The 23,211-nt window shown below is 49.7% G+C and overlaps 2 protein-coding genes and 1 long non-coding RNA gene across 3 annotated transcripts in view; 2 read left to right on the plus strand and 1 right to left on the minus strand.

Annotated features, from left to right (window-relative positions):
- Positions 1-23,211, minus strand: part of LOC129383908 (uncharacterized) — a 207,750-nt gene that overhangs the window by 177,543 nt on the left and 6,996 nt on the right. The window lies entirely within an intron of this gene.
- Positions 1-23,211, plus strand: part of LOC126527749 (sodium-dependent proline transporter-like) — a 95,085-nt gene that overhangs the window by 55,305 nt on the left and 16,569 nt on the right. Inside the window, exons 3-7 of the mRNA XM_050175621.3 lie at positions 12,932-13,063; positions 14,484-14,659; positions 17,487-17,707; positions 20,078-20,210; positions 21,476-21,610. Of these exons, the coding sequence (XP_050031578.1) occupies positions 12,932-13,063; positions 14,484-14,659; positions 17,487-17,707; positions 20,078-20,210; positions 21,476-21,610 (797 nt within the window). The remainder of the gene's footprint in view (positions 1-12,931; positions 13,064-14,483; positions 14,660-17,486; positions 17,708-20,077; positions 20,211-21,475; positions 21,611-23,211) is intronic.
- LOC126527752 (chitinase-3-like protein 1) lies at positions 7,836-9,725 on the plus strand. Its single transcript, XM_050175623.3, has one exon. It carries the CDS (start codon positions 8,139-8,141, stop codon positions 9,549-9,551), a length of 1,413 nt encoding a protein of 470 aa, XP_050031580.2. The 5' UTR covers positions 7,836-8,138; the 3' UTR covers positions 9,552-9,725.

Genomic DNA, 23,211 nt, shown 5'->3' on the forward strand with positions numbered 1-23,211 from the left:
AGTGCTAATGTCTGCCGCTTATGGCCGCACCCAGGACTTATTTAGATGAAAGCCTTAAGTTGGTACTTGCAATGGCTCATAGCCAAAATAAAGCGGCGTCTGGTTGCCGTTGCCTCAAAACATTGCTCGTACCCACGGGTGGGGGGGATCGGCCACATTAGGTTAATTGAAAAGAGCATCTAACACTACCATAACGGGTGGAGGCAACCACTTACAGCAACCCCTGAGGCAACTAAATGCTAATAGAACTTTGTAGAGGGCCTATACATAAATTTAGGATAAAAGGAAGATAAACCAAAATGTCCCACAGTCGGCACCCTAGCAGCGAAACCTTCCTGACGCTCCAATGAACTTGTGTGTAGCAGTAATCGTTGAGCCATGTCTTGTGCCTAATTGACAGGCACCAAAGATCAAAATGTTTTGTGTAGTAAGCGCTAATCCCAGCTTACTAGTTGGAAATACGAGCGACATTCTGCGGAGGCGGGAAATAAGCAAATGCCGCATTGTTTCCGGCTCATTGCAAGGAGCAGATATTGGTTATGGATAAACCAGATCTATGAGGGTAAAAAAAATTAGGCGGGGAACTCTACAACGGAAGCGTGATAAGGTCACCTTGCACTGTCGTGAAAGGAATTTGCTTGTGTTCCAACGGAAATTTAGATGTCGAAAATCGTCTGCGGAAACTAGGGATGATTCATAACAATTTAGAAATAAAAGGCGTGTAAGTCTAGCTCGTGTTATAAAGACGAAATCAGGAATAATATTTCAGACCGGGCCATTTAGTGACGACGATGCGAGCGAGTCAGCTGATTCATTTAAAAAGATATGACCGGGGACCCAGAAAAAGCGGATTTCAGGCAAATTCTCCGGGGCAAGAGCCGGAAAATATACTCAGCAGGTGCGGCCGATTATTAGAAGTTGAATGCGTACAAACCGAAACCGCATCGTAAACAATTATTGCTTTAGATTTCTGTGGATCCAATCTTCTGATGTCCAGAATAATTGTCAGAAATTCTGCTAGAAATATTGGGGCCAGCGAGACGAAGAGGGAAAGACCAGTGAAGCTGTTTTGAAAAGATGCCTACTCCGGCCTTCTCTAAATTGTGTGTTGCATCCGCAGAAAAAAAAAAAAAAAAAAAAAACAAGTGAGACGGAAATTGATTCAGATGATCTTGAAGGAGACCTTCAAGTATGTGTGCCCAGGAGCAACTTTTGCGTGTTTTGGAAAAATATCATGAAAGATCAGTCTCACGTTTAACGATTTAGTTTTTGGAGAAATTAGGCACGTTAGCCGAACATGAAGTTTTGATATCAGCGTCTGAACGAAAACTACTTGTGGTTGTCGATAACGCCGCCAACGTGTTCTGAAAGTTGTATCGGCAGAATTGGTGAAAGCGGAAGGCAAACGAGAGAGGGATGCATCGTAAAGCTTCAGAAAAGGTAAGACTTCAAGTTGCTTAATTCTGGACCCAAGCGGAAGAATTCCAGCATCCAGATTAAGCACATGGTTAGTCACAAAACTTAGCAGCCCAAGACAAAGCCGCAGCGCTTGATTTTCTATTAATATTAAAGGTCTTAGCTTGTATGCTGCACATCCTGAAGAGAGAACACAGCGGAATTCGAGAATGGAGCAGACGTAAAGTTTATCAATCATCAGCAGCCTATAGGCCAACGCATACCCATGTTTTCATTATTGAAACGGCGCAGTAATCTCATTGCTCGTTCTCCTTTGCTAGCATTAATTTGTTTCGATTTGCTGCTGCCAGTTTATCGTGCCATCATATGTTATCCCTTAGTACTTTAAAGCTGCAAGTTGCTGTATCGGCTCATTTCGATAATGAAGAGAAATGAAGACGAGATTTGACAATGGAAACACAAGCAACGAGCACAGGATTTCTTGACGTTAAGAAAAAGATAGTCCGTTCAGCCAAGACTCGAGTGCAGACAAACAAGATTGGAAAATTTGGTGTAACACATTGATATCCAGTGATGAGTAAAAAAATGCGATATCAGCATAGAGATAGAGTTGCACATCCTGTTGAACTGGGACTGGAGATAACAAAATATTAAGCAATAGCGGAGAAAGAACAGATCCCTGTGGTAGGCCTTTGTCTGTTTGTATGTGCCCGATGTAACCAAATCCTTGAAACAAAAGAATTGTCTATCGGAAACAAACTCTTCTATTCACAGTGCAAAGAAAGGGTATAAGCCGTGCAGACACGGACACAAGCGAAGTGGACAACATGAGCGCCGCTTTAAATTATGAATCCTTACCAACTAGCTCAGCTTTCTGTCTTTGTAATCTTCTATCCAGCCCAATATATAGTCTGGAACAGCACAGCTCGCTAATCTAGAAATTAATATTGAATGCTGGACACTGTCATATGGTTTTGCAGTATCTAAAGTTACCAAACTGATACATCTCCTCATAGTCCTGCGAGTCGATTACGGCTTTCTAAATCAACATAAGCTGACCACATGGAATATTGAGGCCTACATCCTATTTGTCTCGAGCACAGAATACTCTGGGAATAAGTGAGTCCATTGAGCTGGACATGAATTGCTTTTTTTTATTGTCGTGACTAGATTCGGTGAAAGGGCAATTGACTGAATGTTGTCCAAGACATATCCAAGGTTGATTTTTAAGCACAATCACAGTTTTTTTTATTTTCCAAGAACCTGGGATCCATGTACATTGAAGTGAACAGCTAAATATATTCGAAAGCTCATTAGGGAAAGAGTTAAGTAACAGCTTCATCATAGCTCCAGTCGCACGGTCTTGTCCAGGAGCCGATTGATGTGCAGTTAAGGGGACATCGGGTAATTCAGTCAAGGCTACTTCTACAGACTCATATGCCCAATAAACCTCCTAGGTCTAGGGTACTGCGAAGGAAAGCATGCTTCAAGGCCTTTTGCGATAACGTCCATTAAATCCGCCGTTTCTTTGGGGGATAGAACAGGGGATTGCGACCACACGGACTGTTGGAGAAAATTTTTGCTCCGTCAAAACCTAAAAAATGCCGATTTCCTTTCTACTTTTCACAAACATGAACGCAGTCAGTTCTTTTTGTTCATGTTTAGCCAATGCCACAGTTCTTTTAAAGAGAGCTACATAGAACTTATAGTAAATACAATTTTCCGGTGAATGATTATGTTGGGGACTTTTAAGCGCTGCTTTGCTTCGCCTATAAGCCTGTGTACGTGCTTCCTTCCACCAAGATGAGTTTGACGGCGAGCTTCCATACATAACCCTAAACTAAGCGGGATAGATCGCAGAATTTAAAAGCGAAACCACCGAGTCAGCCCTCTGCTGTTCATCAGAAGTGGTCAGCGATGATACCCCCGAATTTATGGCTGACTTATAACTTTTATAATTGATGAGCCGTCTTCCTCGTACAGTTGTAGCCTGACGTGAAAGCACAATTTCAAATGCCATGCGTTAATGATCGCTATACTTCTTTCATTGTCATGGTTGTCCCACGATGAAATAGACATCAGAGCAGAAGAAAAAAAAGGAGGTCTAATGCTGACGAGAATGGGCCACCTAGAAAACTAATGCGACCTGAATTGTGACATTGAAAATTGTTACCATTCACCCAATTCCACAACCCCTTTGCACAAACATCCGTTTTCATTCCCCAATAAGCCTGGCAACAATTAAAATCTCCAGCCAGGAGCACTGCATTTGAACAAGTTCGGGACGGCGAGTCCAGGTGACCAGTGCACTTTGCTCGGTTCGGGAAGTAGGCATTAACCAATGTAAACGCAGCGCAACCAGCCAGTAACAAATCTAATCCTGAAAGTTCGCAGTCTGAACACACGTGTTCAAAAGAGACAGTTACCTTACGATACGTTTTTGGATGAAACTACTGCTAGCAGCCCTCCGCGTCTACCAGGGCGATCTAAACGACATGGATGGATGGATACAACTTTCTTGTACGTCCGGCAAGGTTTAGCGCGGCCCGGGCTCAGGTCTCCCACGGGGGAACGTCAAGGCCCTGCCTCAACGCCGCCTCACGGGCTTGCTGGACTGCCCACGTTTGGATTCCGAGGTCTGAGTTGCGCAGAGCGGCGGCCCACCTCGACGACGGGCTCTCCGGAGCAACTGCCATCCTTCCTAAACCAGCACTCCCACAACATGTATTTGAGTGTTGCTGGTCCTTGTTCGAAAATTATTAATAATAAATCGATGATGTGACGAGAGCCATGATTCTTGAAGGAAAATAACATCCAGAATTAGATTATCAACTAGGTAAAGAAGGTCAACGTAACCAGAGGACACAGAGATGCAATGCCATTGAAGAACTCTTATAACGGATGCTATGGTGATCCAGTAGTATGGATATTTCCGCCGCAAAACGCAACGCATCCTGCTCGTGGTGTTCACTGTTCTTTAAAACTTTTTCCGCCTTAGATTCGGGAGAATCAGTGGGAGGCAGTGGGGAACTGTTTCGTATATTGCGGATTTTTCCAAGCCTCATATGTCCAAATGAGTGGCTGGGTGGTCCTGCAGTCCCTGATAGCGGAGTACACAGGGAGATATCATGCTCAATTTCTGTCTGGATGTCAAAGTTTGTTTCACTTGAACGTTGAGCAGAAATACCAGTTAAAGGTGGGCGCAGCAGCATCAGAGTGCCACTGCTGTTGAATTTGCCAGTTAGCATATCGGTAATACCTTCGGCAAACGTGTTCAATAGTCGCTCCATAACTATTGGCATTGACTTGTCGATAGCTGAGGCCACTACCGCCAAAACTGTGGCTGCCAGAGATGAGGACCGACGGGATGCAGCGTATGCGTCACCGACACCACGCTATTTAATTTCTGCTAGTGCTAGTGTGGAACAATTGCGTTTTTTCCGCAATCTCAAGCGCCTGAATCTCACGGCCTCGCGCGGGACAGTTACTATCGGTAACACTATGTGCTCCTTAGCACAAGCAACACGTTGGTGCAGCTACGTCACAGGCTGCTGCGCAGTGAGAGCCGCCACAGTTGCAGCATCTCACTGAAGATCTACAGGCATTCGCACTGTGCCCATATCTCCAGCAGTTTTGGCACTGCAGTCGTCTAGGTGTCAACGTCTCCACGCGGAATAAATACGGCCACGCCTTCATCTCAGACGGGTGCGTTAAAGGGACACTAAAGCGAAACAATAAATCAGTTTAGACTAATGGAGCATTGATTGAAAACCCTGCAGGCACTCATTTAAAAAAAATAGTGTTGATTATTAGATGAGAAAACGAAGGTCCAAGTATCAGTATTTGAATTTCGCGCCGAAACCCCAGCGCTGGCACGTCAGCGTGACGTCAGGAATTCCAAAGTATGTTTTGGCATTTGGGCCGCGTTGGCTGAATAAAGGTTCCCGAAACTTACCATGTGTAATATTTGGTTCCTTTAGAACACAATGTAGTCAATCTGTACTGCTATATATAATTAGTAGGCCCTAGAAGATGCCATCAAAATCCTAGACGTCACAGCCCCCAGGTGCGGGAACTTAATTAGGCGTCGCCACCCGTATTTCGTTTTTGCGCGTTTTCTGGCTTACCAAACGTCTTATCGTTGTAAGAGTGGTGTTTTTGGTGTTGTAGAACGGTAATTTACTGATGCAGAAGAAATCATTTTTCAATTTAGTGCCCCTTTAAACCGGCGAACGAAACAGTAACGCTCTCAGTCGAAACTCGGTTACCACCCACTGACCTTATTGCATTTCTAGACAAAAACAACACCGGCGGGAGAAAGAATCTTCAAGAAGGCCTCAGGTGTGATATTGGTGGGTGCCTCACACCCAATGCTCTTCACGCATGCGGGGCGAGGAGGCACAGTGAGCATTAAACGACTTACACAGAACGCCAGTCTTGCCAAACGTCTCACCACCAAGATGTCGATGAAATGTTCCGTTATAGCACGCATCTCTTCCTGGAAACTGTCCCATTCATTCACCCGACTGGATCTAACATCTGTGATAACGAGCGCTACTAGCAAGGTAATCACTCCGTTTCGAAGGAAGTACTCCAGTGGAACCGACTCAGTTGGACGGCTAGCCCACCAGGGCGAGCCCAGGCCGGGCCCGGAGACCGGCATTCATGGTCCATAGAAAGAAAAGGAAGGAAAAAAAAAACAGCCTGTAGAAGTAACAAAGCACTACAATCGGTTAAAATGTGGCCAATCCCTTCTCGGACACGAAACAAGAGGAAGCGAGTAAGATTTAGAGCTTAGAGACGCTGTTTGCTTTGGTTTGATGCCTACGGATATGGCTCAACCAACTACGGGGGATCGGCCATGAATCGGGCGGCAGTAGGTAAAAAGGGAAGAATACCTAAATAGAGAGAGAGAGAGAAACGAAGTATAAATATTATACTTCCTTATGTCGGCTGTCTTACGCTTCTTGATTAACTTGGAAAGTTCTGCCAGTTCTATTCTAGCTGTAGGGTTAGAGGCTTTCATAGATTGGCGTTTCTTAATCAGATCTTTCGTCTCCTGCTATAGCTTACTGGTATCCTGTATAACGAACTTACGACCGACTTCTATTGCGCACTCCTTAACGATGCCCATAAGGTTGTCGTTGATTGCTTCAACACTAAGGTTTTCTTCATGAGTTAAAGCCAAATGCCTGTTCTGCAGCTTGATTCGGAATTCCTATATTTTCCCTCTTACCGCTAACTCATTGATTGGCTTCTCATATACTAGTTTCTTCCGTTCCCTCCTCAAGTCTATTCTAATTCGAGTTCTTACCATCGTATGGTCACTGCAGCGCACCTTGCCGGGCACGTCCACATCTTGTATGATGCCAAGGTTAGCGCAGAGTAAGAAGTCTATTTCATTTCTAGTATCGCCATTCGGGCTCTTCCACGTCTACTTTCGGCTCTCCCGCTTGCGGAAAAAGATATTCATTATCCGCATACAGTTCCGTTCTGCGAACTCTACTAATAACTCTCCCCCGCTATTCCTAGAACCTATGCCATATTCCTCCACTGACTTGTCTCCAGCCTGCTTCTTGCCTACCCTGGCATTGAAGTCGCCCACCAGTATAGTGTATTTTGTTTTGACTATAGCCATCACCCATTCCACGTCTACATAGAAGCTTTCGACTTCCTGGTCATCATGACTGCAGGTAGGGGCGTAGGCCTCTACGACCTTCAATTTGTACTTATTAGGTTTCACGACAAGACCTGCCACCCTCTCTTTAATGCTATAGAAATCATGTATGTTACCAGCTATGTCCTTCTTAATCAGGAATCCGACTCCTAGTTCTCGTCTTTCCGCTAAGCCCCGACAGCACAGGACGTGCCCGCTTTTTAGCACTGTATACGCTTATTTTGTCCTCCAAACCTCGCTGAGCCCTATTATATCCCATTTACTGGCCGCTAATTCCTCTAATAGCAATGCTAGACTCGCCTCACTAGATAACGCTCTAGCGTTAAACGTTGCCAGGTTCAGATTCCAATGGCGGCCTGTCCGGACCAAGAGATTCTTAGCACCCTCTGCTGCCTCACAGGTCTGACCGCCGCCGTGGTCAGTAGCTTCGCAGCTGCTGGGTACTGAGGGCCGGGGTTTGATTGTTGTATTCATATAGGAGATTGTGGCCAATCCTGCTCTGGTGAAGGAGTGCATTACCGGTTCTTGTCACCGGGGTCAGGCCGCACTCCAGGCCTGTTTATGGAATTTTAGCAACAAGCGGATTTTTTAATTTTTTAATCCGGTGGAAAATTGCGCGGCACCGGGATTCGAACCACGGTCCTCTTGCATGCGAGGCGGATGCTCTACCTCTACGCCAGCGCTTTTATTAAAATCGTAAACGTCCCCAAATTAAGCGCACATGACTTGTCGTATTGCTTTATTGAATCTCGCCGCTAACGGTCGTCGTCATCATCATCATCACTATACCAGACGAAGACGCCGACAGCCTCGCGTCTCGCGAGTCACGAGCAGCCGGTGCAGCGCGTGGTGCTCGGAACAGAATCGCCGCGTTGGAAGCCCCAGACCGTTGCTCAGGCTCGGTTCGATTCTTTAGCGATCACCTTTCAATCCCCAGACGAGGCTAGACATCGCCTCTGCTCTTCCGAGACCCAGCACTGGCGCACCAGTCTACGCGTACCCCACCTGCCACCGACGACTCGGGTCTTTCGTCCTGCGAGGGAGCATGGAAGATTCCACAACGGATGCCGTCACCTCGCGCGCACAGCGCAACGCGGGTCGGTGGGCCGCGGAAGAGGAGTCCACCTTGCGCTACCGGCTGCGCCATCAGAACTTCTGCCTCGTGGTCCTCCTGTTAGTCGCCATTCTCACGGTGACGAGCGCCTGCGGAGCCATCGTTTACGCCGTGGTCGAGCACTTCTGGACGTCTCTGGAGGACGTCGACCAAACAACGCGCTCCGCGGACTCCGGCTCTTCTCCGGCCGGAGGCAGCAGCTTGGTGTTCGGGTCCCCCGTCGGCGAGGTCGTCATGCAGCGGCTGCCGGACGCCAAGGAAACTAGCGGTGGCGTTGTCTTCTGCTTCGTCAACCACAGCGTCTCTTCGGGGTCCCCGCACCGTTTCTACGTGGACAACGCGACGGCCGCCCTCTGCGACGCGCTCGTCTTCGTCTCCGTCGCCCTGCTGCCCGCGGTGAGCGGACTGTCCTTCAGGCGACCGACCCGCGACGCCGAAGCGCTCCAGGTCTTGGTCTCCCTCGCCGGATCGTCGTCGGCAGCGTGGGCTTGCGTGGGCGGCGAGTCCTCGGACAGCGGTGACTTCGAGTGGCTGATGGCCGAGCGCAAGTCGAGGGCGGCCTTCGTCCACAACGCCGCGGCCTGGTCGCGCCGCGTGGGCGTCGCGGGCCTGCTGCTCTACTGGAAGTACCCGCCCCGTCAGAGCAGGTCCGTCTACAACACCTTCGTCAACACCATGCGCAACGCGTTCGAGAGGGACTCGCTTCGCCTGAGCGTGGTGGTGCCCTGGGCCACGACCGCGCGCCTGGATGGCTACGTCGTCCGGTCGCTGTACCGCCACCTGGACTTCGTCGTGGTGGACACGCACCGCACGGTGGACCCGCGCACGTTCCCGGTGACCACGTGCCAGACCCCCATGCGCGCGGCGTTCAGGGCGCGGCACCAGGGACAGGCCGGCCTGTCCTCGGTGCTCGACGACCTCTCGATGGACGCCGAGCACTTCCTCGACAAGACGGTGCTGAGCGTCTCCCTGTCGGCCGTCACGTTCACCCTCAGAAGGCCGTGGGTCAGGCGCTCGCGGCCCGGAATGAGCGCCGCGGGTCCTGGCCGCCCCTTCGGCCGCACCAACCAGCCGGGCCTGGCCAGCTACTACGACGTTGCATGGGCGCTCTCCCAGAACGCGTCGTGGCGGCGGGAGACGCACGCGTTCTCTCGCTGCTCGCTGGTCCGTCTGGGAGACCAGTGGTTGGGAGTCGAGGACCGCGGCAGCTTGCGCTCCAAGAAGTCGGCTGTCCGCAGGACGGCGGGGCTGGCCGTCTGGGACCTTCCCATGGACGACTTCGCCGGCGAGCTGGGCACCGCCTGGCCTCTGCTTCGCGCTGCCCACGAAGTGGTGTACGGCTGATGCCCGAGCGCGCAGGCCTGATGCCATTGACGGGTGCCTGCTGGAAGTGCCGCCGACCAGACATGCCTTCAGGCTCCGGTGCGACGCAGCTCCACCGGTCAACGATTTTTATTATCTTGTTTAACTGTTAATCACGTTTATTTAAGAGTGAATTAAAATGAACTTATTGTCGAATTCTCGTCGAAATTCTTCTCGTATGCTCGAGCGCGCTGTTTGATCTCCGGTAAAGCCCATACCCATCTGTCATGTCGAGGTGACAAGCTGCGCATCTTTCCAGCAGCGTGCCGTAGCCGAGCACTCCGGAAGCACGTCGCAGAGAATGTGGGTCGTAGTAGACGAGAAAGAGCTACCCCAGCAGGCAGTGCCTTGACCGTAAGTTAACCTACAATGCCGCGGATATGGCGCCAGGAACGTTCGGCTACAATGTTGCATTGCATATAGAAGTTTCTGTGAATACTCAGTCATTATCGGTTAGCTCAAATAATTGGTGATCGAACTTCAAGAGGCGCTGGCATAACGAGTGCTGATGTCTGCCCGCTCAAGGCCGTATACGCGGCAATTATTTTCGGGTGGGGTTGTGCAGGGACAGCGACGGTCATTTTGAGCGATATTTAGTCACTTTCCCGCGTGTGACTCAAGCACATCGCTGACGTATGCTATATAAGCACACAATATACATATCGACATTCACATGTAATGGCATACGTATATATAAGCTGTGCTGAGTAGTATATCGCCGTTTTGGGGCTGTCAGAACGCCCCTAACCCTCCCCCACCCTGGTCACGGCCTTGGTGTTGGGTGTTAGCAAATGCCACTCGCGGCCGTGGCAGCGGATTAGTTAGCTATAATTAACGGTTTATTAATCGAGTGTGGCATTCCGCCTGTCGCTACTTATCTTGTGAAGTTACTTATGTCTGTGACGAACCCGTCCCGGTATACCGTTTCTTCTCTCTCTCTCTCTCTCTCTTGGCGCCAATACACCAGTCGTAGCTCGCTGACCTCCTCCTCTGAACAGTCAACGTTCCCATGACCTTTGAGCTCCAGCGCGCATGTAAGGTGGACGTTCCCTCCTGTTCTGGCTTGATGGATAGACATTCCATTTCAGTGGGGCCGAGTCTTCTCCGGATATGTTCGGCAGCAGCAGCAGGTCTCCTCCCTGCCGCAAATGTTTTAGGAGGCGCCTTGTGTGCCACACAAGCACACGCGCAATCACTCATACTTACACGCACAGCCAGACACTCGCACGCGCGCACCCTCACACATTACAGAAAGGCTTTGCGCTTAACGAGACAGTAATGACGAACTTTAAACCGCTTTAGTCTGGTGAAGTGTTCTTTTAGTTCCTTCATTTGAATTAAATAACTAAAGAAAGGTAAAATAAAGGCGGAGCTTTACTTTCTTGAATCGTGGGCTGAAACTTGAACGACGGTACCTCACTGTGACGTCACGAACCTGAAGGTATTTTTTTTTTATGGTATCTGGGCCATGTTGCCTCAGGCGTGGTTATTTACAATTGCGAGGAATACACATTGTTTACTTGTTTCGGCACCTGATGCGGCCTCCGATAATCTGATACTTCATTAGAAAACACCGAACGATCGTTATAAGGTCTGTTCTATCAAAATAGGCGGTGACAACAGTCGAACGCTATTGTGTGTTAAATTTTATTTCGTTCTGTGTAGGGGCATCGCTTCGGTTGCCTGATCGTTTCAGTATGTTCTTGCTTTAGCCTTCGTGGCATAGAGCCGTCATGCCTGAATCCGTAGCAGTGTTGCGAAATATTTTCTTTAAACACGACTTGTGACCTTACAAATGCAAATTTATTTAGGTTAACATCTATTGGTTATTCGTGGAAGCGTAGCACTTCAGTTTCTTTTTTTTTTTTATGGCCTTGACACCTCCGACTGTAGACCTTGACACGCGCTGAAGTAAACGATTTCATTACACTAGGCGCGGAACTGGTCACAACTCGGGTTAAAATAAGATATCTCGCAACACTACCACGGAGCCAGGCATGATGGACCGTTACTGACGAAGGGATACAAGGACAGCGTTCCGGCAGGTCGCCCTGCATAATCTATAGTTAGTCTATTCATCTTGCTCCAACGCCGCAGAGGAATGCCACAAAGGCATCGTTTAACGCAGCACAGCTGCATTGTTTCGCTGCACAACCTTGCTCCCCGTTGAAGGAGCGAGGTCGCGCGTTCGTTTCCGCGACTATACCTCACCATAAACATTGGAGAGCTTGACTTAACGCAGCTGCGAATATTGGGGTCATACGAGCAAGTAATAGAGGGTTTATCATTCTGAGACCAAGTGACATCGATGGGCGAGTACGAAGGTTACGCGGCAAGTTCTATTGGGGCGCCAGCGCGGGTGCCACGCGAAATCTGTGACGTCGCACAATGACGTCACGTATCTATTTGAACAAATGTGACGCCTGTCTTTCGTGCGGTTGCGTTGCAAAGGTGGCGGTCCAAAGTCGCAAGGAGCGAAACGGAATCGCGATGTCAAAGAGTCGTCGGCTACGTTTGCCCCTATCAAACGTCTTTGTTTGCAAACATGCGGCTTCACATGACACACCGACTCGTTGTTGCATGTGACGTCACAGTATGACGTCACACGCAGTAGCGTCGCAATAATATCGGTGAGGTCTGTGAAGACACATATGGGAAGACCAGATAGGAGCATCCAGGGTTTCCTTTGCCAACGCACGCGCTATAATTATTATTCTTTTTTATCATGTGCTCGTTTCTTGAGGAGGAGGTTGCTTGGACGTTGTTTGCAAGTCCAGATCCTCCTATTGCTCAAGCTGCACCCAAGCGTCCCTTTTCAGACTCTTTCTTGACTTCCTATTTGTTGTAGTGCGTCGGTATCGACAAACCGAAGGAGAGTAGGCTAACAGCATTACGGACACCTCAAGAGGACCCGCCCTCTTTATAAAATGTGCAAAAGTAGAGAAAATGGACAGCAGAGACAAATAAACGACTGCACAAACATTCAAACAAAAGTGGATGACATCCCAGTATTCGCAAAAGATATTACGGACACTGCTTTCTTTTTTATCTTTCTTAATACCTTGCGTCCGAAAATTTTACAACTTTAATTCTAGCAGTCCCGGGCGCGAGTTCAATGTTGATTAAGTTATGTGTGCTATTTTTGGAAACCGAAGTCCGTGTATGAGATAATGAAACGCGAAATTGGCCGTACTTAAAATTGTTCGTTGACATGACTGTAACATACATCTACCTCTAAAGTTTGTTGTAGAAAAAGAAAGAGCGTTATAATAAATTGGCGTGTGTATCGAGTACTCTATCATTAGCGTTGTTTCTTTTTTTCCAGAACCCTCATTAATAGGCTTTCTTTTTGCCTCCCACAGGCGCCTTCTTCGCAGCCTACGTCATCGTTATGATCCTGGTCGCCATTCCCCTGTTCACCATGGAACTGGCACTCGGTCAATTTTCCAGCCTCGGACCGATTGCAGTGTGGAAGTGTCTACCAGTGGCACAAGGTTAGTGCATACATATCTACTTAAGCCTATGAGTCTGGCATGCGGCCAAGGTCTTCATTGCCTACTTTTAATCACGTTACGCATAGGTTCGACTAATAAGTTAGTGGGACATATTTGTAAAAAAATGTTCCACTAACTAAGAGTCTAAGCTATGTGGGATAAATGTCCTTGAGCGTCGGCTCTTCCTAGGTTGAGGCTCTTGCCACAGTTTTCCGTATTTAATTGGCAAGAGGAATCCTCTAGCAGCTCGGGGCCTTCAAATGCGTGTAGACCGCAGGAACGCTTTTCCGACACAACCCACAGGACTGATTCGAATGAAACTTGTTGCATTCGAGAGAGGAAGTTACGTTCTGGTGACTGTGTATGCAGTAAAAGTTTTGGCTTAACGTCTGAAATTTGTTTTACCGAAATTACCGAAAATTGGCAAGTTTCAAGAAAAATGATGTTGAAGAACAAATTTTACAAATCGGTAACTCTGCAACCAATTGCAGATATCACAGTTGTGTAAACTGCATCCGTTGGAGCATATTGAGCGGACGAATTTGATATACGACTTCACGAGCTACCTAAAATTGTTACGACGTTTACAAGGGTTTTGCAGAAGTTCTACTCACAACAATGCGTTGGCGGGCCAGTTGGTGCTAATCCATAAAAGTTTATGGATTCTACTCACAAGTTAGTGGTGCATTTGAGAGCGGTGTATAATGCGCCAATTTTGTCCGCTTTAGATGCCTTTATCGGTGCAGTTTCCAGAATTGTTATGTCATTTTTCATTGCTAAGTTATGGAATTGTGAACATAACACTTTAGTTTTTCGATATATTGAAATTTTTAAGAGTTGTTATAAAACAATTAACGGCCCAAATAAAATATCGGCTTCCTGCAGTCACTATATATTGTAACTTTTTCTTTAATATGCGACAGATCGGCTGGCTACTGTGCACAGGGACATGGCGTAAGGGCAGAAAAACTCGGAAACCAAGAGAAGATGTAAAAATAAAAGAGAATGCATCAGTTCGCACATAGTATAGTGTTTCGGTCAGTCAGATTTCTTTTAAAAAGCTCACTAGCGCTTTTAAAGCAGTTCGGGCCGACGTCGGCGGGGACCAGGGTCCAAGAATTTTGGCTTCCTAGGGGGACGGTTGTCAAACTTGTCGAGCGGGGTGCTGAGGACTGTGTGCATTGAAACGACGAAAATCGCACAGAAGGTGCGCTATCTTCTCTCTGCACCCACGAACTTCACATTGTGGCCTTGTGCCGAAATCGGTGCACTGGTTGCCAAGGAAAAAACAATTTCTCCGATCCCATGTATTTAGATAGTACTCAGATACGAAGCCACAGTAAGGAAAGTCCAGGAGCGTTCGCAGCAAAGGATTCCATTTGAAAGAAAGTCGTTATACATTGGTCGCCTCCCGTTGCAGGCATCGGCGTCGCCATGGTGGTGATGTCGCTGCTGGTGGCCATCTACTACAACGTGATCCTGTGCTACACCCTCTACTACCTGGCCCAGTCATTCCGGTCCGTGCTACCGTGGGCCGACTGCTACGAGTGGTGGGGCGCGGACCCGGAGACGTGCTACGTGCGATACGACAACCACGTAAGCCACTGCTCCGGACTCGATATTCGCGCGTTTATTCCCACGAGAGAGAGAGAGAGAGAGAGAGTCCTGTGCTTGCAGCACAGGACCGCAAGCTGCGATACCACTGCCAATCTACAAAGCAGCTTCAGTAATCTAAAGCGATAAGCAAAAAGTATCGCGCAAGCTAAGCTGGTTCTGTGTTATTAACGTCTTTGTAAGGTAAAGGGTGACGACAAAAATAGCAATCACACCCCCAGCCTCCCTGCTGCTCCCTGTTACAATGGTTACAGAGCCGACACATTGTTCGGATCTTTTGTAGTTGGTGTTGGTAACGAATGCGTTAGTGGTGTTCGGCGCGACACAGCAGTCAAATGTGATTACGTACGTGTAGTACGTATATGTGAACTGCCTAATTGTATAAGGAAACTGAGTTACTGCATCTGCTTGCGTTCGAATGTTGCATAAAAAAATGTCTCTCGTTTGCTGGGAATATTTGACACAAGTGCGAGGACACAAATGCAAAGTCAATGTCTAAGTAAGCGTCTGCAGGTATGCGGGTAGAAATATTTATTTGGAATCTGAGATTCCCGCCCCAGACTCCAACAACTTGAACACTGCATGCCGTGTACTACGATTTTTCTCTTTTGTTAGCTTGTTCTCTGCATACGTTGTATTTCACTTTGACAATTGCTGGAGCGCCGTCTTGAAGAAATTAAGTACACGCAAGATGTAGACGGCGAGTATTATTCAAGGGGGGGGGGGGGGGGGGGCAAGGTAACTCCCAGAGGTTGTACATCCTTCCTACGGCACATTCGACTGGTCGTTTTCGAGAGCTCCAACTAAGCGTAAAATTTCGCTTAACAATGTAACTAAGCTTTCTTTATCACGACGATAAGCGCGCTCCCACGTGCTGTTATCAAAACCAGAATGACGCTACCAAAAAAAAAAGTATCTGGAACACAGCGTCATCGTCATTTTCCACTACCACCACGGAGAGCACTCTGAAAGCGCCCTCAAAAAATACCAGCCGAATGTGTACCGTTAGGGGGTATAGAGCTCAAGCTTCTGCGCGCACGGTTCTTGCGTAATACGCGGGCCAGTGTGTTCCTGCATCGAAGTGTCACCTGAGCAGGGTGAGCTATAAGTATATGTATACTGTCAAGATTCTCGCGTCGCAGTTCACGGATGGAGCATGCAGTGCCACAGCGCCTCGTGCTCCAAGTATTTTATTCCCCCCCCCCCCCCCCTCCCAGCGCCCGTGCCGGCAACGCCCTCTGTCGGACGAGGAGGCGACGGGCGGATGCGTGTGACGCTGTAGTTAGCTGTAGCCAGCCACATCTGGCAACTTTCTGACGTCACCCCCAGCGCACCCTCGATCTCGCTACTAAAACGGTACAGGAACCTCGCCGCCGGCTCGGCGAACTCGGAGGTCACGAATAACGGGGCTTTAATGAGGCCGAATGGGGGAGGAACGAGTGTGTATTCTTCGTTGTGACTTTCAAGCACGCGCAAGAATCGACTGACCTTAATTACGAAGGGGTTTCATCAGTATTCCGCTTAGTTGTTTTTACGAAATGTGTACGAAATATAGTCGATTAAAAGCCGACGATGCGCACGAGCGAGAAGAACCTAGAGAAATGAGGGGGGGGGGGGGGGGGGGAGAGCTCACGTAGGCTACCATCCTTTTTTAAAATTAACTTTGGAATAGATGACATTAAATATTTGTCCCGGACATTAAGCAAGATGAACGGGAAAAGTCTACGGACGTCTTTTAGTTATATTCTTGCAGTCGTCTTTCGAGGAACTGTGGCATTCATTTGGTCAAGACTCTTGTGTCGTCAAAGAAGACGAAAAGCACCCGTGAAGAAGCGCGTTTTGATCACAGTGAGCTGACGCGAAAATCTAGGATGCAGCATTGACGTGGCAAATATAACCTCACGATGCTACATCTTGGTCTCTTCGTTGAAACAAACAAAATCGGATTTCGCAAAAAAAGAAAGAAAAAGTTATTTTCTCCGAGTACGTGTATAGGCTTGCTGCTATCAGCATTTATGGGCGACATTTAACCGAAGTATGGTGTAACGGTCGATGTCGGTAACACATCAGTTTAGTAGAGTAATAACCAACTTGCTATGCAGTTACGTGCCTGAACCGTCTCCGCGATCCCGGCTAGCACTTATCTTGCTCGACCACTGTTGCTGAAAAATGAGAGCAAACGCTTTTTCGAAGGCCGCGCGTTTGAAATCCCCTTCTGTGGATTTTGTCGCGACCGTTTCTGGAATAGCCTCGTCTCTCGCTTCGGCACTTTGCAAATTTCACTGCACGCTGTGAAGCGCACTGTCCAGGCGGTTCTTGCATCTAAGGCGCTTCTGGCCGTTTCTAGGTACGCTGTAGCTATACGGCGATTATGCCTACATCCTTGAACGAACGCGTACGCGTGTCGCTTCGCCATTTCAGCATTTACTTCGAGTTGCGGACCGGTGTAGCGACCAGGCTAATAATCCCTGCTTTCACTGACGTTCAGCATCCCCCTCTCTCTCTCACTCTCTAACCACCGCGGTGGCTCAGTGGCTAAAGCTTTCTGCTACTTAGCGTGAGGTCACAGGTTCGATTCCCAGCTGAGTTTGCTTGCAAAACTTCTTTTGTACCAAGCACTAGGTTTCACGTTAAAGAGAACCTCATCTTGTAAGTGCTCGTCCGGCGCCCTGCACCATGACATCCTTCATATTTCCCAATCAATCAATCAATCAATCAATCAATCAATCAATCAATCAATCAATCAATCAATCAATCAATCAGTCAATCAATCAATCAATCAATCACAATCAAATTTTTCCCACTGCAGACCAAATGCAGAGACGTTCCAGAGGTGCTGTGGAGGACGTACGGTGGTTCCAACAGTAGCAACGTGAGCAGCGTCAGCACCGGGCTTTTCTCCTCAAGTGACGTAGTCTGGCTCACATCGGCAGCACACGGCGCGAACTTCTCGGTGCCCGTGGACGCGTTCCAGACCATGATGGCCAACTGCTCCAACGCGACTCAGACGGCGGCAGAACAGTTCTGGGAGTGAGTTTCTTCGCGTATATTTGTTGCACTGGGGCAATTCTAGTATCGTTTGTTGTTTCATCGCGCAATTTCCCTAGAGAACAGAATCGTTAACCGGTACATCTGTGTAGCAGTGCAGGATCTCCCTCCGCAGCCGTCACAGGAGGAGAGGTTGACGGGAGGAGACAAGGGCAATCCTTCCCTGAGCGCTCACCCAACCATAACCCCCAAGATCACCCCCGCGCGCGTAACGCACGTGGGGGTGATCTCGGAGGCCATGCCATATTACCTAAACTTTCCCGAAGGCCCAAAGCTCTCGCGCGACAGCAAGTGCCAGCAGGCCGGACTAATTCGTTTACATACACCACTCTGAGAGAGTGTAAATGAAGGCACGTATCCGAAGTTCAGTTCTACCATCGCATTGTCGCCCATGGGCTACCATCACGACCTTCGCAACAGCCCTAGGTGTTTATCGAACTTTGACGAAATAGTTATTTTTACTGTTGAGAAATTCGTTCGCATTGAAAGATTCTTTTTAAAGCTGATACATTTACTGGTGGCGTTCAGCGATGAACGCGCCACGCAACTCGGTGGCGCGAGATCACGTGACCTTTGCATCGGCGCCTTCTTATCTGTGGTGAACGTCCAATCACCTACTGCGAAAAACGGGCGAAAAAGCCAAATAGAGGCATTCGCTTTAAAAGACAAAGGGAACAGGTGGTACGCTGTCCAACACCACCAGCAAGGCCCTCTCCAATCAACTCGGTTTGAAACGCACATTGCAGTATCTACTGCGATGTCCTTAAGAACATACTTCAAGTCGTTGCTGCAACGCTGGCGCATCACTGTGCAAGGGCATAGCACGCACGGTACGAGGGCGTAGCAAGCAGGGTGCAAGGGCGTATCAAGCACGGTGCAAGGGCGTAGCAAGCACGGTGCAAGGGCGTAGCAAGCACGGTGCAAGGGCGTAGCAAGCAGGGTGCAAGGGCGTAGCAAGCACGGTGCAAGGGCGTAGCAAGCAGGGTGCAAGGGCGTATCAAGCACGGTGCAAGGGCGTAGCAAGCAGGGTGCAAGGGCGTAGCAAGCACGGTGCAAGGGCGTAGCAAGCACGGTGCAAGGGCGTATCAAGCACGGTGCAAGGGCGTATCAAGCACGGTGCAAGGGCGTAGCAAGCACGGTGCATGGGCGTAGCAAGCACGGTGCATGCGCGTAGCAAGCAGGGTGCAAGGACGTAGCAAGCACGGTGCAAGGGCGTAGCAAGCACGGTGCAAGGGCGTAGCAAGCACGGTGCATGGGCGTAGCAAGCACGGTGCATGGGCGTAGCAAGCACGGTGCATGGGCGTAGCAAGCACGGTGCATGCGCGTAGCAAGCAGGGTGCAAGGACGTAGCAAGCACGGTGCAAGGGCGTAGCAAGCACGGTGCAAGGGCGTAGCAAGCACGGTGCATGGGCGTAGCAAGCACGGTGCAAGGGCGTAGCAAGCACGGTGCAAGGGCGTAGCAAGCACGGTGCAAGGGCGTAGCAAGCACGGTGCATGGGCGTAGCAAGCAGGGTGCAAGGGCGTATCAAGCACGGTGCAAGGGCGTAGCAAGCACGGTGCATGGGCGTAGCAAGCACGGTGCATGGGCGTAGCAAGCACGGTGCAAGGGCGTAGCAAGCACGGTGCAAGGGCGTAGCAAGCACGGTGCATGGGCGTAGCAAGCAGGGTGCAAGGGCGTATCAAGCACGGTGCAAGGGCGTAGCAAGCACGGTGCAAGGGCGTAGCAAGCACGGTGCATGGGCGTAGCAAGCAGGGTGCAAGGGCGTATCAAGCACGGTGCAAGGGCGTAGCAAGCACGGTGCAAGGGCGTAGCAAGCACGGTGCATGGGCGTAGCAAGCAGGGTGCAAGGGCGTATCAAGCACGGTGCAAGGGCGTAGCAAGCACGGTGCAAGGGCGTAGCAAGCACGGTGCATGGGCGTAGCAAGCAGGGTGCAAGGGCGTATCAAGCACGGTGCAAGGGCGTAGCAAGCACGGTGCAAGGGCGTAGCAAGCACGGTGCATGGGCGTAGCAAGCAGGGTGCAAGGGCGTATCAAGCACGGTGCAAGGGCGTAGCAAGCACGGTGCAAGGGCGTAGCAAGCACGGTGCATGGGCGTAGCAAGCAGGGTGCAAGGGCGTATCAAGCACGGTGCAAGGGCGTAGCAAGCACGGTGCAAGGGCGTAGCAAGCACGGTGCATGGGCGTAGCAAGCACGGTGCATGGGCGTAGCAAGCACGGTGCATGCGCGTAGCAAGCAGGGTGCAAGGACGTAGCAAGCACGGTGCAAGGGCGTAGCACGGTGCAAGGGCGCAGACACGGGACGTATGTGCGAAGATAATGGAAACATTGCGTGCCGCCGTACAATCTGTGCAGGAAATACGTCCTGGACTTGTCCCCAAACATTGAAGAGGTGGGCAGCATCAAGTGGGACCTCTGCCTCTGCCTCTTCGTCAGCTGGCTGATCGTGTTCTTATGCCTCATTCGTGGTGTGTCGTCCTCGGGAAAGGTACGTTCGCAAAATGCGACGATTTCTTTCTCTTAACCACACCGTCCAATTCGTTGATTTGAGACTAATCGTGAACGCAGGGCACTAATTTGGACCCGAACAGTAACTAACGAGTACAAAGCAAAACGCTAACCCTGGGATTATCGCCGCCTGTACAGAATGAAAGTCGCTGAGAATGACTTTAATGTTTTGAAGTCATTTGACGAGTGACGATATTTTGCGAGGTCATCGTTACAGGGCATTGTAGCATGCCTCGTATTCTGCAACTCAGAAGGGCTAGGGTAGCTATTTGCTTTATTACTTGTTATATATTGCTTTGTATCTTTTTTCTTAACCTGGAAAATAAAGATGTCCAATCATTGCATTCTACCGATACTAACCTATAAGGCAGAAACCTGAATGATACTGAAGCTTTGAGAACAAGCCTGGGACCGCGTAACCAACGTGATGGAACGGTATAATAGGTGCAACGTCAAAAGACAGTAGGGCACAGGTGTGGGTTAGAGAAGCAGCAGGGATCAGGCGGTGAGATGAGATCAGGAAATTTTTGAAGTCATGCGATGGAGTCCGCTGACGCAAGACAGGGTAATCGGAGATCGCCGTTCAAGGCTTCCGTCCTGGCAGCGGACGTAAGTTCGGTTGATTACGATTATCATATATGCTCCATTTCACGGAGTGAAAACGGGCAGTACGAGACAGCACATTAAGGGCTCGGCCCGCCTTCATGTTCTTGTACTGTCTCCCTTACCATGCAGGACAACATACTTTTGTTCAGTGAAAACCGACCAAACCAATCTATTGCTCTCTCTCCCGAGCAAAGGATGTCGTATTAGAAGCCCTTAGGAAGGCACTGTACAGATACCAATGACAGTTTACTGTCGCGCGAGCAGTGTCTTCGAAACATTTCATAAATGCTCGATTGCGTACTTGCGTCTAACCGGCAGCCTTAAATACCGTGATCGTCGTTCTGTATACCGGTGTCACGAGGGACATTATCACGATCGGGCTCGATCGCGATCAATTTCTCGATTAAATTTCTCCGCGAAAGCAGCGGAAAGTAGCCAATTGCGATCGAGAAATTCGATTCCGCTTGAGCTCCATTGAGCTTGAGGTTGCTCGCCCATAAGCGCGGCAGCAGGGACGGACGGCCAGCAACACGGGAGGCGTGGTTCGTTCGCAGAACAAGATGACCTGCGCGTGAGCCCGCAGTGAGCGCATGTAAGAGGGGTGGCTCCCCGTCGTGTGCTCTGCCCCGTATGAAACAGGTGGTCTACTTCACGGCGACCTTCCCGTACGTGGTGCTCTTCATCCTGCTCGTCAAGGGCGTCACCCTGAGTGGCTCCGGACAGGGGATCGCCTACTTCCTCGTGCCGGACTTCACCAAGCTCACCGACCTCAACGTGAGTGGCCCTGCTGCTCGGCACTTGTGTGTCCGCCCCCGATTCCCATCTCCCCCGTCTCTCTCTCTCTCTCTCTCTCTCTCTCTCTCTCTCTCTCTCTCTCGGTCTCTGTTCCTGACTTCCTTGGTGCATCGAGCAAGAAGCCTATTAAACAATAGTGTATTAGCATAGTGCCACCGCGTTATCTGTACCGTCCCGGCAACCCGCCCGCAACTGGCGCGCGGCGTAGCCAGCAAGCGCAGTAACGGTAGAGAATTAGCGATGTGGTACTCTCTTAGGCCTGATTCGCACAGCCGCCATTGCCCCCGTCCCTTCAGCGTCACGGCACCGGTTTTTGTCAGCAAGCAGCGGAAACAGCGTTTCCTCGCCTGTTTTTAAGAGGACATGCACCAGCGGGGAAGCGCTGTCCCCTGACCGAAACCTGTGTGGTGACGGTGACGGGACGGTGACGGTGACGCTGACGGTGACGGTGACGGTGACGGTGACGGTGACGGGGCAGCTGATGGCTGTGTGTATCAAGGCTTCGGCTGGCGGGGATGGAATACTAAAACGGTGACACGTTGAAAAAATTTTAAGCGGCAGGGTGTAGTCATTACGAACAGGGAATTCTTGGTCTATAAAGAAGTCGGTCGGAATCTTAAAAAGAAGAGACACATAACAACCACACGTTCTGCGTCCACACCTGCGTCCTCGTCTTTCGGGCTGTTCCCCAACTCAATGAGCTCAACCAACTAGACAACATGTTCACTTTATTAGCCGGAACCCTAAAGCGACGTCTTGCTCAGAAATCCGAATTTCTCGATGCCATTGAAAATGGGAGCTAGAACAACGAAAAAAAGGCGCCGCAGTCTCGTGCCAGCGCTTCGACAAGAGGACTTTCGGCCTTGTCAAGCCTTTGACCAAGACAGGTATCCCTATCGAAACGCTGGCGCCTAACAGAGACGCCACTTCAGTTGTTTTTCCATATTTCCTGTACAAGTCTCCACTTTCCGCGTATTACTTATACTTTCGATCACATTAATCTAAGGTGGATAAAAATCCTGCAGTCGCTTTTTAATAGCCCTACATACGACGCAGTGTGCTATTACCGACAACTGGCATGTTCCTATATGCGTCATATTGATGACGCCGTGGGAACAACCCTGGTCATGGTCACTTCACATCAGGAGTGTCCTGGCGGTCACGTGACGACATGCGTCGCCGAGTGCGCGTGAACGGCAGTGCTATCTGTACACGACAATACGGGGCGTTTCCATATCTTTACGCGACTACGGACACTCTTCTTGTAGACATGCAGTGCTACAGCCCTGTGCCTGCGGAAAGGCATCGCGTTTACGGGCTGCGGTGCGGACTACAATTCGCCTACAGGTAGGACGTGCACAAGTGGCACGCGCTCTCCGAAAGGCATGTACGATACGCGGGCTTCAGTGCACTAAAGGTCGGCCGAATTCCCGAAGAGCCCAGCTTTCGAAGTCTCATGGACGTGAACACGGGCTGCGTCCACCTCGACAACTCAGACTGCCTTAATTCTATTTGCGATGCGCTTAAACTGCCTTTATACAGAGCTCCATTGTACCAAGCAGAAATTATTGCTTGCCCTC

Source organism: Dermacentor andersoni, chromosome 9 (genome assembly GCF_023375885.2).
Source record: "Dermacentor andersoni chromosome 9, qqDerAnde1_hic_scaffold, whole genome shotgun sequence".
NCBI classification, from domain to species: domain Eukaryota; kingdom Metazoa; phylum Arthropoda; class Arachnida; order Ixodida; family Ixodidae; genus Dermacentor; species Dermacentor andersoni.